This window comes from Lampris incognitus, chromosome 2 (assembly GCF_029633865.1).
Source record: "Lampris incognitus isolate fLamInc1 chromosome 2, fLamInc1.hap2, whole genome shotgun sequence".
Classification (NCBI taxonomy): Eukaryota; Metazoa; Chordata; class Actinopteri; order Lampriformes; family Lampridae; genus Lampris; species Lampris incognitus.
Genome location: NC_079212.1, coordinates 131,083,665 through 131,102,204, shown reverse-complemented (window position 1 = coordinate 131,102,204; position 18,540 = coordinate 131,083,665). Strand labels below are relative to the sequence as shown.

The window sequence follows — 18,540 nt, the reverse complement described above, 5'->3', positions numbered from 1 at the left end:
GCCCAGAATGAACATGGGTTTAGAAAAGACTTCCCCAAACAATCCAAAAACATTTTCCAGCACTGTAAAAAGCGGCAGTAGTCGACAACATTCCATGAAATAATGAAAAAGAGTTTCACACAAAATGGGCAATCATGGCTAACATCAGAACAAATGACAGAGACAAAAGCAGTAACAGCCACGGCACCATGTAAAACCCTCCACTGCAGGTCTGCAGCTCGTTTGACCAATGGTGGTTTGTACAGCGCTCTCCACTCAGGTCCAACACTGTCACTCAGACCCAAGTGAGCTCTCCATGGTGTCAGGTTAACCATTTAATTTGTCCCTGTTCAAAACTTTAACAAACATTTCATACACCGACTTCCATTTGGATCCTTAAAAGAAAACACAGAGGAATTCCCATTTTTTAAAAGAGGTCCTGTGCAGTCCTTAAAATATGAGGAAATGCTCATTGACGGGAAAACATCATTCTCATCAGGTCTAACAGAGCCATTACAACACTGAATCAACAGTGTCCGCTCACCACTTGTGAGAGCTTCCCTCCATTTGTTAAGCAGCAGAGTGATGACACAAGTTGATCTCAGCTCTAAGCGGGAGAAAAGAGGAGCTGCATTGTCCATGTTTGGGCCTGCAAGCTGAACTACATGTCCCAGAGTCCCCACATTCAACACAGAACCGCCTGAGCAGAGTTTGCCCCACTTGACAGACTGCACTGAAACGGGTGCCATGTATGATTGGTTCCTGGAGCAGCCAAAACAAAAAATTGTGTCGTCTCAGTCTCTCTTTGATTAACAAATTCCACACCTTGAACAGCCCACAGTAGAATTCAGGTAGTTCCTTGATGTTAAGCTGTTTTAAGTCCATCAAAACCAAAAATCTGTTCAGTCCCAGTCCACCTAGCTGACTCAGAATGATGCAAACCAGTGACCTCCACACTAACTCAGTAGGACCGTACAGAAACCTTTGTAGGAACTGGAAACAGAAGGTAGCCCCCCTGCTGCTCAGGTGGAACAGGCCCTGCTCTCCTTCAACCCTTGGCAGATACAGCATACTCTGAGGCACCCTGTGAAGTTTGTCCCAGAAGAAGTTGACAAGAAGAGCCTGAATTTTGGACAGCAGATCTGGTGGGGGGTCAGCAACTGACAGGTGATGCCATAAAATTGATGATATCAAGTTGTTGGTGATCAGGACTCGACCTCTGTAGAACATCTTGGTTAAAATTCACTTCCACTTTGCCAACCAACCTTTGGCCTCTTCAAGAACATTTTCCCAGTTTTTAAGAACAACAGACTGATCACCTAGAAACCCTCCTAAATATTTCATACCCCCCCACCTTCCAAATCAACCCCCCAGGCAAACTGAGCTTTTTCTCCAGTATACCCCCAACACAGACAGCTTTGCTTTTGATCCAATTAACTTTGGCTGAAGATATCAAGGCAAACTGGATGATGTCCCTAATAGAGCTGTGAACGAATGCCAAAAATAGGCCTCGAACGAATAACGAATATTACACACTGAGGTTCGAATGGCATTCGAATACCTTGAATTTGCATATCACCCCCAAAAATCAATACAGAGAGAGTAAGTCTATTGTAGCCCGTGTTTTTATTAACAGCATATTTATGACAACATACAACTCCAGCACATTGTCCGCACATATTAGTCCAAAAACTGTTGTTGAGCACCCCTAAACATAAAATAAATCTGACTAGGAAAAGGCCAGATGATGTTAACTAGGGCCTACTCTAAGTAACATACAAGTAAAATAAATCTGACTAGGAAAAGGCCAGATGGTGTTAACGAATTTACCGTAAGTAACATAGGCATAGTAAATTATCCATGACCCACGGGGCTTAAAAAAATAAAATCAAGAGTCCTACTCACTGTAGTAGTATAAGAAGTTGTGCTAATAGTGGTTTGCGAGAAAAACCAAAGCGTCCACGTGTTCAGACTCGAGAGCGCTCCTTTTTTTGGTGACTATGTTTCCCGCATCAGAAAAGACACGCTCAGAGCGCACGGATGTCCCTGGCACGGCGAGGTATCTCTGAGCCATCTTCCCGAGGTGTGGATATTTTCCGGTGGTGCGGTAGGACAGTTCTGTCTTGCATATTTTGCAAACAACTTTGTCACAGGTTCTCTCTTCGATTTTCCCATTAACAGCCCAAAACCCAAAGAATTTCCATACGTAACTTCTCAGATGTTGTGGAGTATGAATGACTCTCGCAGGAGATGTGCTAGTGCTAGTGCTAGCGCTTGGGTCACAGCCAACGTTCTTCTCGGATTCAGCCATTTCCTGTGTTCTATGAGCCCGCCCGCTCGGCGTGGGAACTGACAAGAGCTTTTTAATTTCCGGTTTTACTACGGATGTAGGCTATGCTTATTTTCATAAAATACGTTTCACGAAACCATCATTTATTTCCATTTAAACGTGTGTGCATTAATAATAATAATATTAATAAGGGGGAAAAATATATTAAAAAAATATATTACAAAAAATCGAATTTCATATTTTCATATTCAAATTCGAATATTATTACCATAATTCGAATGTACATTCGAATTTCAAATGCTATCTGACAGGCCTAGTCCCTAACCAACATGTCAATACACTGCTGACTTTCCACCAGAATTACTAAACCATCTGCATAGGCTGAGTTTTTTAAGGGTGCACTACAACCTGGGATAGTTATACCTTGAAGGTCAGATCTAAGTTTGTGTAACAGAGGCTCAAATGTTAGGGAATACAACATGCCTGAGAGGGCGCAGTATTGTTTAATTCCCCTTTGCATCTGAAAAGGAGCACTCAAACCACCATTAATTTTCAGCACTCTGAATGTCACAATACAGAACCTTAATTTTGTTAATAAAGCCAGGGCAAAAACCAAAGGCACTCAATGTGAGCTATAGATCAAAAGCTTTTTCTTGATCAATTGATATGATGCTGGCTTTGAGGCCAACCAGCTTACAGATCTCTAAAAAGTCTCAAATCAGAATGATGTTATCTGAAATCAACCTGCCAGGTACAGTAGGTCTGGTCATAATGAATCACTTGTTCCATCACTTTACTCAGCCTGGTTGCTATATAACACTAGGTGACATGGAGGAGATCTGTGTTGGAACCTCGCAGACTGACTACAGGCATTTCACAGGGTTCGGTTCTGGGTCCTCTCCTTTTCTCCCTGTACACGACATCCCTGGGTTCTGTTATTCGCTCGCATGACTTCTCTTACCATTGTTATGCCGATGACACCCAGCTGATCTTGTCCTTTCCTCCCTCTGACACACAAGTAGAGACACACATTGCTGCGTGCATGACTGACATCTCAGAGTGGATGGCGACACACCACCTGAAGCTCAGTCTGGACAAGACAGAGCTGATATTCCTCCCGGGGAAAGGTTGCCAGCACCAAGACCTGGCCATCACCATTGACAACACCGTGGTGACGCCAACTCGGACTGTGAGGAATCTGGGTGTGATCCTGGACGACCAACTGTCGTTTGCTGAAAACGTTGCATTGGTTGCTCGCTCCTGCAGATTTCTCCTTTATAACACCAGGAGAATTCATCCATTACTCACCGACGAGATGGCACAGGTGCTCATCCAGGCTCTGGTCATCTCCCAGCTGGACTACGGCAACTCCCTCCTCGCTGGCACCCCGGCATTGGCCATCAGACCTCTTGAGCTTGTTCAGAAAGCTGCAGCTCGTCTGGTGTTCAACCGCCCTAAGTTCTCCCACACAACTCCCCTTCTCATGTCCCTACACTGGCTCCCAGTAGCTGCTTGCATCCAGTTTAAGACTCTGGTGCTAGCCTACAGGGCAGTGAAAGGAACAACTCCTTCCTATCTCCAGGCCATGGTCAAGCCCTACACCCCCGCCCGACCACTTCGCTCTGCTGCCTCAGGACGCCTGGTTGCCCCATCGCTCAGAGGCCCTGCTGCCGATCAACCCGGTCACGGCTCTTTTCTGTCCTGGCCCCACAGTGGTGGAATGAACTCCCCACTGATGTCAGGACAGCGGAGTCGCTGCCCATCTTTCGGCACAGACTGAAAACTCACCTCTTCAAGAACTTCTATCCTGTTACTTGTTCTTAGCACTTATTGTATTCACTCATTTTAAAAAAAATCTCATTCTTGCACTTTTACTTTAGCACTGGTTTTGCTCTTAGATGCTTGTTTAGATGCACTTACGGCCTCTGATGACTAGTAGTTCTCCTGATTTCCTACGTTAAATGCACTTATTGTAAGTCGCTTTGGATAAAAGCGTCGGCTAAATGACTGTAATGTAATGTAATATGGTTTGGAGACAGTGGCACTGACAAAAAGACAGGAGGTGGAGCTGGAGGTGGCAGAGTTGAAGATGCTAAGATTTTCATCGGGAGTGAGGAAGGACAGGATTAGGAATGATTATATTAGAGGGACAGCTCAAGTTGGACGGTTTGGAGACAAAGCAAGAGAGGCAAGATTGAGATAGCTTGGACATGTATGGAGGAGAGATGCTGGGTATATTTGGAGAAGGATACTGAATATGGAGCTGCCAGGGAAGAGGAAAAGAGGAAGGCCAAAGAGGAGGTTTATGGATGTGGTGAGGGAAGACATGCAGGTGGCTGGTGTGACAGAGGAAGACACAGAAGACAGGAAGAAATGGAAACAGATGATCCGCTGCGGCGACCCCTAACGGGAGCAGCGGAAAGTAGTAGTAGAAAATATATGAAGGATAAGATGAGGATGCCAAGGAGTGTCCAGATGCCACCGACAAGCATCACCGCGTAAAAAAATAATAAAAAAATGTACATTTAGAAAAAGTCACACATCTTAGTGAGAGAAGGATATAACATTAAAACAGGATAACAAAATTATATGGATGTATCAGAGGGAGGACAATGGAATGGTGAGGATGCAAGGAGTTGAGGTGACGAAGGCATAAGAGTTTAAATACTTGGGGTCAGCTGTCCAAAGTAACGGAAAGTACAGAAGAGATGAGTCTTCGTTTACGTTATTTTTTATGGCATAATAATTATTCCTGACTGATACACATATATTTATTTGGCATGTAAGTGTCATATGAAATGTTATGTTAAAAAAAATGCTACTAATAAAATAATAATAATTTTTTAAAAATACATTATTTCCCCCATAATTTTGGGCCCCCTCGGAAATTTGGGCCCTAGGCCAGGGCCTTGTCGGCCTAACTCGCAGCAGCTGTTCGAGCTATGCAATGAAGGGAGGGAATTTCTGTCGGAGCACACGCACCCTCTTGTGGCTATGTTCGACGACGCTGACTGGGTAGCTCCGCTGGGATACTCCTCCGATATTTTCAGCAAACTCGACCAGCTGAATCTCTCTCTTCAAGGTAATTCATACATGGTCTCAGCTTGTATGACAAACGCAGGGGCGTAGCCAGGACTTTACTGGGGGGGGGGCAGCTGGGGCCAGCCATTTAATTAGGGTGGCACTTGTCAAAACTACTATTTTAAAACTACTTTCGAAGATTATGATAGCCCTTTTAACTTAATAATAATAGGCTAATAATAATAATACACGTATTTCAGCTTCCATTTGACTGTTTCTGTGCAGGCGTTTTTTTTTAACCCACTCGGGACAGGGAAGGGGGCGGGGGCGGGGGGGCCGTGTTCTGACCAATGTGGGCCGTGGCCACGCCCCTGTGACAAAGTATGTGGATTCTGGCAGAGCAACTGTGAAGATGGGGATCCAGGTTGTTTCCTGCAGCTGGACACATTGCCACTGGTGAATGTGACAGAGCTACAATTATGAAAATAGTACACACACGTTTATCCAAGCTCAAGAATGAGTTCAACTCCTACTTCCCTGATATTGTAAGTAAGTCTTCCAAACTGGGCTGGGTGCGTAATCCATTTGTGACGCACATTAACAGCAGCATTCCCGACAGACTGCAAGAAAACCTCATAGCTGTGTCCTCGGATAGGAGCATGAGGATGAGGTACTCAAGCACACAACTGATGCAGTTCTGCTGTGTTGTGGAGAAGGAGTATCCTGAATTGGGGAAACATGCTCTGAATGAACTGTTGCCCTTTGGATCCACATACCTGTGTGAGGTGACATTCTCCGCCATGACCCACGTCAAAAGTAAACACAGGAACAGGCTCAACTTGGAGAATAACCTGGTCACAGCTGTTGCGACAATCTCCCCCAGACTCACAAAACTGATGAGTGAGAAACAGGCTCAAGTGTCCCACTGAGTGTGACATTAATCGGTGAGTTTGAGCCTTACTTTTTTAAAGTCTATAAACAATGGCTATTATAAGTAATATGATTAGTTGAATATGATTAAAGTGCCACATTAATTGGGGAGATTGAGTCTTGTTTTTTTTATAAAAAGGTATAATTATATTAATGATATATAGACTAAATAAAATACTGTACATGTATATAGAAATTATATACATTAATGATATATCCTGGTGATCGCCACACTTGACTGTGTAGTAGGGGGTACTTTAGGTTGGCTTGAAATGCTTTGGGGGTACAGTACTCAAAAAAAGTTGGGAGCCACTGACCTAACACAACGCAGAGACCTTACTGGGGGCTTACTGCCTGAAAGACAGGGTTTATACACACACCACACACACACGCACACACGCACGCACGCACGCACACACACACACACACACACACACACACACACACACACACACACACACACACACACACACACACACACACACACACACACACACACACACACACACACACACTTGTGGAAGGCCAGAGGTAAAAGTTGAGACCCTGATTTAAAAGATTGTGTGGGACAGTGAGACACAAGGGGACTTCATCACATCAGACCCAAAAGAAAATGGAGACAATGGCAGTTTAAGGCTACGGTCAAACATGAATGAATGGAGGCAAATGACCATCTCCTGCCAAGGCAAAAGTCGTATCTTGTCTTGTTGAACGTGGGCGGTGCAGGCTGTGATGCCAAGTGGGCTCAACCACACACACTTCTTCAGTTTAGGTTGAGGCTGCTGAGTTCACCAAAGTTTTTTTTAACTTTATTTAACAATTTCAAATTTACAAAGAACGTGGCAACAACATTTGTGGCTCACATTCCAAAACTCCCTTCCTCCCAGCCCAGACAGACAGAGAGAGAGAGAGAGAGAGAGAGAGAGAGAGAGAGACCCCCACCCACCACCCACCTATGAGTGCACTGTTTGGCGTTCTGGAGCCTCAGGGGGTTCCTGTAAGAGGCAGAGAGGGGATGATGTGGCCCAACCCTCTCGGTTAGAGTGAAGAGGGCCGATCAGTTGCAAGATATCTGCATCAGTGACAGTGTGGACAGATGATGAACAAAACAACCCGCAGTATTTCAAGCTCTCTTTTTTTATGTGTCTCTTTTAACGTCACTCATTAGTATAATAAAGTGAAAGCATAATGTGATTTAATTGTGTTTTTGTCCAAAGCAGAGGACAAAAAAGACCATGCAAAATGCCTTTAATGATCAGCTGATCTAGTTCATAGGACGGTAGCACTTTACTTTATGAAAGGTTGATAATTACTTTATTTGTGGTCAATAACGCGCTCATTAATGTATTATAAATCAGTAATGAGATTTTATAAGGCATTTGCGTTGCCAGGTTGTGGGCCCATGTGGGGTGAGTCTCCATAGACATTTTCTTGGAAAGCATGTAGTGAGATGAAGTTAGCGGAACTGTTGTATAACAGCCTCAGTAACCATTAACCCTAAACTGAACCACTGTAACTCTAGTTGCTGTCACGGCTGTGTGAAAAAGTGTCTTTTGTGTAAGCATAGCAGGTGTGTAATTTGTACGCCATTCACAAAGAATGCATGGAGACTGTCTCATATTGATAAAATATGGGATCTGGCAACCCTGAAAGTTGTTTTTACTAATGCGTTATAAAATATTACTGATTTCTGACATATTGAAGGAGTTACTTACATATAAAGTTGATAACTCATTCATTGACGCGTTATATTTTATTACATTTAATTTTATCAAATATTTTCTTTAAAAAAAATATTAGCGACCACTTTAAACCCTTTAAAAGGCGTGCCTTGTTGTGAAACGGGGACACACGTCACACTGAAGGAAAACCATACAGAGATAATGACAGCGAAGACGCAGCGGCGTTTCCATAATTACACGAACTTTCGCTGATCATATTGGCTATTGTTGCGGCGTAACCACAATGTCCGGTCGTTCCGCTAACGTCCACCAGGGGGCAGTATAGCTCCGCATGGTTTAACGGCAACCGTTGGCTGCGAGGAAAAACCTAACATTTGTTTTGTCGACGGCGGTGAGTCAACTGTTCCCAGCAAAGCGGGGCGTGTGCCTTGATTGCAAGAACAATCCAGACGGCAAAGTTGGCATCCTGATAAGAGAGCCGAGAGTCTGCCCGTACGCAGATGCAGATGCATAACAGTATCACAGCCACAGCGGAAAGCACGTCGCTCATCAAGCCCATTACAGCGCATTTTGCCCTGTGACTCACTTATCTGCGTTCAATTCGCAGTGAGATTAGTATTTCATTAAGCTGAAGTAACACTGAGCTCTATCTGACAACAACAACAAAAAGGAAAAAAAAGATGATACGCCTGTTTCGCTTGTTTCTCATACGCGTCTGCGTCTCCATACACGCACCTAAGCGTTTCGCTTGGGGCACAGCACCAGTTTAATCAATCAAACACACGGGAGGGGCAATCGCAGTTGGCTCAAAAGGGGGCCAGTTCGGGGCGTTGGCGCGTTTGAATCCCAGAATCCCAGCCCGAGCTAAACGGAGTGATTTGGAATTTAAAACGGTTGTTTGTTCGGAATCGCAGAGAGATGCCGCATAAGAAAAGAAGTCACGGCCATCACAAAAAGACAAAAGAGGTGAGTCCCCCCCCCCCTCCATGCCGAGTTAAACTCGGGGCACCGTTGCGCGAGAACGCTGAGGAGTAGGTGCGCTATCGATCCAAATGCCAAGGCTTCTGTGGCGCAACAGGGGATCACAGGTCTCCGTGGGGAATCGACCGTCAGTAATAGCGCCGCTGAACAGGCTTGTCGTGAATCCACCCAGTAGTTAAACATGTTGCGCGCCTGTGCGTCTGTCAACACAGCGTCGGTGATATCCATGATAAAAAAAAAAGAAAAAAAAAGTATAGTAGTAAGCCTATCTTGACCATCTTCAAGAATGTGTTTTCCATGCTTGATTTCGCTTAAGGTGTTATGATTGATCGATTCTGTAATAACTGATAAAGTTTCAGCGGCTACGTTCACTAATGAATTTTGTAATGGAATTGCAGCAATACCCCCAAACGCCCCGTGTGGCTTTTGGAAGGAGGGGGGGAGGGGGAGGGGGCATGATTGTTCTTTAATGCGGAAGAGCCACAAATTCTCCTTTAAAAGTAAAGGTGTTGGATGGATGGGGGGGGGGAGAACAGATTGCAAACTGTCTCCTTTCACATCGCTTCGACGGTTCGTCGGTTTGGCAGGCTGGGCGTCGGTGGTGGTGGGGACTTTCGTTTCGTCTGCGTTACTGGAGCTTGACGGGGAGTGGCGCATTGCTCTGCAACGCACGGGAGTCAAATCCGTGCCCAAGGAGCGGAGTTTGGATCCTCGTGCTGAGACAGAAACCGAAGCCAGTTTGTAGATTCTCCTCCAGATTCCCCCCTAATGGCATACGCCGCTTACTGGACGAGCCTTGTGAGTACCTAATACGGCTATAACTCGCATCTTTTCTTCCTTTCCTTCCCACTCCTCTCCTCATTTCAACGACCGTGTCAGCGAAGTCCTGCGTAAAACCTGGGAGGCACGTTTTAGGCAAAGCCAGTTCCATGTCCGCTGTGTGTAGATAGCTTTGTGTGCGCCCTGTAGGGGGGGGGGGGGACAAACAAACTAGCGTCCAAAAAGGAGTTTAAACTTTAAATGGGTGGCTTAATGGCTTTGCTCACAACGTGTTGACTTATGAAGGTGCGCCTCTTTTCATATCCTAAAACCGAGGTAGAATTGAACATGCAGCCTACGTACATCCAGTCTTTCAGGTTAAAAATAGGATGTGTATGCGATACTGTTTTGTTAAAAGTACATTGTTTATATAGCCCACTGCAGTATTTGTGGCAGTACTACTCAAGTCGTAACTTGAAGTGACATGTGATGATGATGACGATGATGGCTGCATTATTTGACTTGAAGGTGGTGAAGAATGGAACATAACTAAGCAGCGCACCTTATGTTTGCTTGTTTGGTATTGAAATTGTGAAGAAACAACAATAGAAATAACCGAACCACTCACACAAAAAAAGATTGACAGCTGTTGTATTAATTAACCAGACGGTAGGCTGGGATTATTCTGACATACAATAATACAAGTGAAAAAGCAATGTTAAAACAATGAATTGTACTGAATAGAAATTAAACATATAGCTACTTCTACTCTTTATAGATGTATATTTATTCTCAACATTGCTTTTTATAAAGATTTCTATCTATACCATGTCCCATTCTTTGTGGCTGTGGTGATTCGGTTTCCCCCGTACAAATGATTGGTTTCCTTTTTACTTTAACTTCAGTGGAAAAATTGTAAGGCCAAACCTGGTGCATTTGAAAGATTACTTGTCGTGTTTTTTTGTGAATGTGTGTGTGTGCGTGTGCAGCATGGAGGAGCAGATCCTACCCCAGTTACATTTCATCAAAGTAGCAAGCCTGCAGCCCACCATGTCCCTGCAGCCCATCATGCTAAGGTACTGAACCTATCCTGAATCTATCCTTTCAAGGGACTTCTTCTTTCGGCTTGTTCCCTGTTTTCCAGGGGTCACCACGGCGGATTTTATTGTTTCCATCGGTACCCTGTGAGGGCACAGCACCACTGGTGGCCATTGTTTATCCTTTCAAAGGACTAATACCAACAAAACATTTTCATATCGTGTAGAAGTGATATAAAGCTTATCTATTCACGAAAATTGAAACGTCTTAAGGTATTTAAAAAAAAAAAATCCTACTACCACCAGCCTGCCACACAGCGTCAGTGTTACGGTCGTGCCATGGGGGTCCAGGCCCGTCCAGTAAGGTCACTGTGCCACCTCAGCTGAATTCTCTCCCTGACAAAAAATAAAGGTGAAATACTTTTACAGCATACAATTTGGTAATGGAAGACTTAACAGTGTAATGCAAAATAAAGCACAAAACAGTGATAGTTTGCATTTAGGAAACGAATTCCTACTAAAAATAACAACCCCCGCTGCTAGCCAATTCAAAACAACGACCATATCCGCTTTGAATGATCGGCCAATCCATTATGTTACAAGGTTGAACTTAGTTAAATGGTGTAGCAAATTCAGGGGGCAGTCGGGAACCGCCACAGCTGGGACGCGAACCCATGGCTCTCATACCGCAAGCCACTACGTTAACCAGTCGACTAAAAGGACCGATTTGTTAGCCAAGGGCTACCGAGCCTATTCATCCGTGATCGTTACAATAGAGACGTTAGGTGGGCGGTACTAATGTGGGCATTTTCTTGGCGGTAAACAAAGCTAAAACTTAGTGGTGGGCAACTTAGCCATCATTCACCTAACATGGACATAAGAAAGTGGCTTGAATGCTGTTATCTTTGTTTTTATTAATTATGAAATAGAAGATTACAGATTTTTTTCTTATTCAATAAATACGCATTTTTCTTGTTTTTGTAAAGAACGTAAATAAATACGTATTTTCAAGAGTCAAGATTTAGTTTGTTGTCATTTCGTTATGTACCCACGTACATAAATAAAGACGAAATGCCGTTTCTCCCAGCCCACAGCAGTGCAACAGAAAAGATAAAAATATATGTGTAAAAATGCCCTAAAAACGATACCACTAAAACATAAAAACAGAGAGAGAACAAAACAAAAAACACAAATTGTGGCGGACACTAGGGGCTATGCCTCTCACCCAGCAGGACTGTGAGCGGGGGGCGTGGTTTACGTTCCCGGACTCGCCGGTGCAGAATTGTGCCTGCTGCAGTTGGTTTTTGGAGTTGAGAAATAAACATCAAATTCGCCTTGGTCTCCTGTGTTTTTCCTCATTCCTGCCACATTGGTGACCCCGACGTGATACATGTTTGGAGCAGAAGAGGAGTGTGAATCCACTTCGGCCACGCCGCCCCAACTCTCACAGCCGGCCGTTCTCGCCACGGCTGTGAAGCTCCCAGAGTTCTGGCAGAGCGACCCGGCTTCGTGGTTCCAGCATGTCGAGGCGCTGTTCCACCTGTGTGGAATCTCCGCGGACGACTCCAGATACTATCTGGTAGTCGCTGCGCTGGACCAGCAGTCCACACGCCGGGCCATGCAGCTGTTGCGCGCCCCTCCGCAACACGATAAATACGTCGCCCTCAAACATCTTCTGCTCCGAAGGTACAGCCTATCTGCCGCAGAGAGGGCAGATAGAATCCTTTCCCTATCCGGTTTGGGCGACGGGACGGCTGTGGATCTCATAGACAATATGCTGTCGCTGCTAGGCTCGGACGAAGGTGGGTTCCTTTTCCCGCACGTTTTCCTGCGCCAGCTCCCGTCTCCTGTGCGCACGGCTTTGGCTAACTCCCCGTGTCTGGCCGCTGGTGACTGCCGAGGTTTGGCTGAGGAGGCCGATCGGGTCCTGCTGGCTGCCAGAAGGTTCTCTGTGCAGAGTGTGGCATCGGAGCCTCTGCAGCCGACGTCGGAGGACGCGGACCCGGCAGTGGTGGCTGAAGTGACTGCCCGGAGACGGCGCGGGAGCGGCCTCTGTTTCTTCCACCAGCGGTTCGGCGGCAAGGCGAGGCGCTGCGTCCCTCCGTGCACGTTTGAGGCGGCGGGAAACTCCAGGGCCAGCGCTCAGTAGCAGCTGTGGGCGCTGGTGGACGTAGTGAGCTGCTCTTCATTAAGGACACGATGTCAGGAAGACGGTCTCTGGTGGACTCAGGCTCGCAAAAGAGCCTACTCCCTCCTGCTAAGGCAGACAGGTCGGCCGAAGGCGGCGGCCCACAGTTAAGTGCAGCTAACGGTTCGTCCATTGCGACGTTTGGCACAAGGTTGGTGACTGTTTGCTTCCACGGGCGCCATTTTGAGTGGGACTTTGTAGTGGCCGCCATTACTGTTCCTATTATCGGCGCGGATTTTCTGTGTGCTAATGGTCTGCTGGTTGATGTTGCAAACCGCCGTTTAATTGATGCTGTGTCTTTCGCCACTGATCCGTGCGAGACAGGGGGAGCCGGGCCGTTAACACACGCTAACTTTTTACCATTAGGGGATGTTTTTCAGCGTTTGCTGGCGGATTTTCCATCGGTGACTACGCCTGCCTTTTCCACCGCGGTTACTAAACACGGGGTAGAACATTTCATTCCCACTCTGGGACCGCCAGTTTTTGCGCGCGCGCGGCGCCTCGACGCGGTAAAATTGGCTACAGCTAAGGAGGAGTTCGCCATCATGGAGCGTCTGGGTATAGTGAGGCGTTCCAACAGCCCGTGGGCCTTGCCGCTTCACATGGTGCCCAAGGCGGATGGGTCGTGGCGGCCTTGCGGCGATTTTCGCCGCCTGAACAACGTCACCGCCAATGACCGCTATCCCATCCCACACATACAGGACTTTTCCATACGCCTGGCAGGTACGACTATTTTCTCTAAGGTGGACCTGGTGCGCGGCTATCATCAGGTTCCCGTGCGCGCAGAGGACGTGCCCAAGACCGCAGTGATCACCCCGTTTGGGCTTTTTGAGTTCATGCGCATGCCTTTTGGCTTGAAGGGGGCAGCGCAAACCTTTCAGAGGCTGATGGACTCGGTGTTGCGTGACCTTGCTTTCGTGTTCGTTTATCTCGACGACATATTAGTGGCCAGTCCGTCAGCTGAAGAGCACCTGGCGCACCTGAAACAGGTTTTCCGTCGTCTGGACGAACACGGCCTGATAGTCAATCCGGCCAAGTGTCAGTTTGGACTGCCGGTGATTGACTTCTTGGGTCACCGCATTTCGCCGCAAGGCGCGGTCCCGTTGCCTTCTAAGGTGCAAGCGGTGGCGGAATTTCCCCGCCCAGTCTCTGTTAAGGCATTGCAGGAATTCTTGGGCATGGTGAATTTCTATAACCGTTTCCTCCCTCGCGCTGTCCACCTCCTTCAGCCACTTTACGAAGCCCTGCGGCTTAAGAAGGCTAACGACCCTGTCGACTGGACTCCCGAACAGGTCCAGGCCTTTGACGGAGCTAAGTGCGCCCTGGCTAACGCTGCCCTCCTCGCCCATCCCACACCCACGGCGTCCATAGCTTTAACAACCGATGCGTTTGACATAGCCGTGGGGGCTGTGGTTGAACAGCGTGTGGCGAATGCGTTGCAGCCACTCGCATTTTTTAGCCGCAAACTACGGGATAGCGAGCGCAAGTAAAGCGTTTTTGACCGGGAGTTGCTGGCACTGCACCTTGTAACCCGGCATTTCCGCTTCCTGCTGGAGGGTCGCCCATTCACGGCCTATGTGGATCATAAGCCGCTGACTTTTGCCATGTCCAAGGTGACTGAGCCGTGGTCTGCTCGTCAACAGCGCCACCCAGCGGCGATCTCCGAGTTCACAACGGACATTCAGCATGTGGCCGGGAAGTCCAACCCTGTTGCTGATTGTCTGTCGCGTGTGCTTGTGTGTCCTGTGCACCTCGGTGTGGATTTCTCCGCTATGGCTGCCGACCAGCCCAGCGACCCGGACGTCCTTGCCCTTAGGTCAACGCGTACCGGTCTCAAGCTAGAGGACGCTGTGATGCAGGAAGGCAGTCCTGCCCTCCTCTGCGATGTCTCCATCGAGTTTTCGATTCGATTCACTCCCTCTCGCACCCTGGAGTTCGGGCGTCGGTGAAGTTGGTCGGTTCCAAGTTCGTCTGGCCTGGCCTCCGCAAGGACGTCAAGGGGTGGGCAGCTGCATGTGTAGCGTGCCAGCGCGCTAAGGTCCACCAGCACACTAAATCGCCCCTCGAACCGTTTCCGATCCCGGCCAGACGTTTCGACCACGTGCATGTGGACCTGGTGGGCCCTCTACCTTCTTCACAGGGTTTTACGCACCTGCTCACAATGGTAGATCGGACCACCAGGTGGCCAGAGGCTGTCCCTCTATCCTCCACAACATCCTCGGATGTTGCACGCGCTTTTCTTTCCTCCTGGGTCGCCCGTTTCGGCACTCCGTCAGATATCACCTCAGACAGGGGCCCCCAGTTCGTGTCAGAGCTCTGGTCGGCACTTGCGCGATCCTTGGGTGTGCAGGTACACCGCACTACCGCGTATCACCCTCAGGCTAACGGTTTGTGTGAACGTTTTCACCGGTCGCTCAAGGCGGCGCTGCGCGCTGCGCTCTCGGATGGTAACTGGGTGGATCGTTTACCTTGGGTTATGCTCGGGTTGCGTTCGGCTCCTAAGGAGGACCTCGACGCGTCACCCGCTGAGCTGGTGCTCGGTCAGCCGCTCCGCGTCCCTGGGGAATTTTTGCCTGGGAGTTCCGCTCCTCGACCCCGTCCGGCCGTTTATCCTTTTTTGTCCAACAGCACTCGGGTTCCAGGCCCCGTTCACCACTGTTTTCCGCGGTCGTTCGTGCCTGCGGAGCTCATGTCGGCTCGTTTTGTTTTTGTACGGCATGATGTTCACCGCTCGCCCCTCCAGCCCCCATACGATGGCCCATTTCGGGTTCTTGAGACGGGTCCTAAGGGTTTTGTGCTGGATATGGGTGGGCGTAGGGAGCGTGTCACGCTTGATAGGCTTAAACCGACGCACAGGGTGGCAGGCGAAGTTGTGTTTCCGGCCTAGGTTCCCCGTCGGGGTCGTCCTCCTTCCAGGACCCCGGCAGTGTCTTCACGGGTTCAGCGTCCTGCTTCTCAGCCGGCTTTGGACTGTATTTCACCTACTGTTTCGGCTGAGGGACGGCGCAGCCGTTATGGCAGGCTGCTTAAGCCTCCAGTGAGACACTAATTTTCTTTCCAGGAGTCCCTTGTGGGTGTTAGGGGGGGGGGCTGTGTGGCGGACACTAGGGGCTATGCGTCTCACCCAGCAGGACTGTGAGCTGGGGGCGTGGTTTACGTTCCCGGGCTCGCCGGTGCAGGGTTGTTCCTGCTGCAGTTGGTTTTTGGAGTTGAGGAATAAACATCAAACTCGCCTTGGTCTCCTGTGTTTTTCCTCATTCCTGCCACAAAACAATTGATAACACAGTCAATTCAAGTGCAATACAGTCCATTAAAGTGCCTTTTCAGATCAATGTTGACAGCTGGTGTCTGTCAAAGAGTGACCAGCACTGATGGGGGGGCATGGGGGGGGCACATGACTGTGGGGAGGACACAGTTTTGTTAATGATCCTGACTGCTTGTGGGTAGAAGCTATTTAGCATTCTGCTGCATTTAGCACAGATGCATCTGTACCGCTTCCCAGATGGCAGGAGGGAAAACAGGTTCTGAGAAAGGTGGTGGGGATCTTTAATGATGCTGGTGGCCCTGCGAACACGGCGTTGATGGGAAATCTCCATCAGGAAGGGGAGAGGGGCACAAATGATCTTGCTAGCTGTCTTCACTATCCTATTCAGCTGGTGTTGTTCGATCGCTTTGCAGTTACCGAACCAGGAAGGGAGACCATAGGTTAGAATACTTTCAATGGTGCCCCTGTAGAAGGTGGTGAGGGCTGGAATGGGGAGGCTTGCCCCCTTAAGTCTCCGGGGGGGATGGGGCCGCTGTTTGGCCTTTTTTTCCCTTTTTAAAAAAAATTTATTTCTGATTTTCCCTTTTTTCTCCCAATTTAGTGGCCAATCGATCCCTATTTTAGTTCAAACACCCACCCTTGTACTGCATGCGTTCTCCAACTGTATCTCTCCAGCCGGCAATCTTGAAGGAGTCGCCTCGCCACTTTCGTGACAAGGCGACTCCAGGCCGAAGCACTGTTTTTTCCGACACACACAGAGATGCATTCATGTGATGAACACAAGCCGTCTCTGCCCCCCTCCCGAAGACAGTGTTGCCAATTATTTCTGCTTCGTCGAGTCCGGCCATAGTCGGATCTGACGAGACCGGGGCGCGAACCCCGGTCGCCAGTGGGCAACTGCATCGACACAAAGCCGACACTTAGACCACTACACCACCGCGGACCTCCTGTTTGGCCTTTTTCACGATGGCCAAGGTGTTAATGGTTGAGGTGAGGTCGTCCGCCAGGAGCACTCCCAGGAACTTGACGTTACTGACCCTCTCCACAGTGGCGCCATCGATGCTCAGCGGCGTATGATGGTGCCTGCCGGCTTGTTGAAGTCAATCACCATCTTTTTTTTAATTTTTATTTTTTTACTTATATTCAGGGAGCGGTTGTGGGATTTGCACCACACCATTAGCTGCTCCATCCTGTATGCAGATTTGTTGCTGATGAGACCCACTACTGTTGTATCATCTGCAAACTTGATGATGTGGCTGATGTCAAATTTGGCAGTACAGTCATAAGTTAGCAGGGTGAACAAGAGGGGGCTCAGGACACAGCCCTGGGGGGAACCTGTGCTCACTAAGATGGAATTTAATGTGTGGCTGCCCACCCTGACTGTCTGCTGCCTCTGCGTCAGCAAGTCCAGGACCCAGTTGCAGGTGCCAGTGTTCCCATCCAGCAACCTCGTTTCTCCACCAGCTTTTGTAGTACGATGGTGTTAAATGCCAAGCTGAAATCAACGAAGAGGATCCTGGCGTAGGTGTTCTTCCTTTCCAGGTGTGACAAAGTGAGGTAGAGTGTGGTAGATATTGCGTCTTCCGTGGATTGGTCGGCTCTATATGCAAATTGTAGGGGATCTAGGTTTGAGGCAGGCCTTGATGTGCTGCATGAAAAGCCGCTCAAAGCACTTCATAACTATGGGAGTAAGGGCCACAGGGCGGTTTGACTTTTTAGGCAGAGGAATGATGGTGGCGCTTTTAAGGCAGGTGGGCACTACTGTTTGACTGAGCGAGGTGTTGAAGATGTCTGCAAAAACATCTTTTAGCTGTTCTGCACAGTCCTTAATAACATGCCCAGGTATGTTGTTCGGCCCCACAGCTTTGTGTGGATTGATGCTGGTAAAGGCCTTCTTTACCCCAGCTGTAGACAGCTGGAGTACCTGGTCGCTTGGTGATGGTGGAAGTGTCTGTGCCCACCACTGATCTAGAAAAAAAAAGAAGACTGGATCGAGCAACTCGCGATATGAAGTGAAGCTGGCACAGGCGACTTGGCGCCATCTTAGGTAGACCAAGAAGCAATCAATTTGCATTAGAATTGCCAGCTAAAATGTTGAGTTGTGGCGCATACCAGTGCACTAACTGCACAGGGTCGAAAAAAAGTGGCAATTCAGATAATATAACATTTCACAAGTAAGTACCCTTTTTTATTTGACTCTTGCATTTAAGATGCCATAGCAAATGCTGTTTTAAGATGCCTTGATTTGTCAACATGTTTTTCCCGAGCTGGCTCCTCAGATGAGTGCGTGAAAGAATGACACAGAGCGTGCCGCTCGCAAGGGAGAGAGCGGTGCGTCCTGGCTTCGTCAGGCCGTGGCTCGCCATCGCTGCAACACGCTAGCTCGCTACCTAAGAAAATGACAGTAT

The 18,540-nt window shown here is 48.1% G+C and overlaps 1 protein-coding gene and 1 pseudogene across 12 annotated transcripts in view; one reads left to right on the top strand and one right to left on the bottom strand.

Moving 5' to 3' along the window:
• The window catches only part of LOC130132105 (ATP-dependent RNA helicase DDX19A-like), a 7,478-nt pseudogene extending 6,269 nt beyond the window's left edge, over positions 1-1,209 (bottom strand).
• A 7,230-nt stretch (positions 1,210-8,439) lies between these two features.
• Positions 8,440-18,540, top strand: part of cast (calpastatin) — a 59,103-nt gene continuing 49,002 nt past the window's right edge. For 7 of the 12 annotated variants that reach the window (XM_056273959.1, XM_056273953.1, XM_056273951.1 and 4 more), the window contains exons 1-2: positions 8,440-8,868; positions 10,632-10,718. In XM_056273959.1, the coding sequence (XP_056129934.1) occupies positions 8,821-8,868; positions 10,632-10,718 (135 nt within the window). In that variant the 5' untranslated portion in view covers positions 8,440-8,820. Of the gene's footprint in view, positions 8,869-9,384; positions 9,682-10,631; positions 10,719-18,540 lie in introns of those variants that run through there. The other 5 variants (XM_056273955.1, XM_056273948.1, XM_056273944.1 and 2 more) reach the window with 4 other exon arrangements.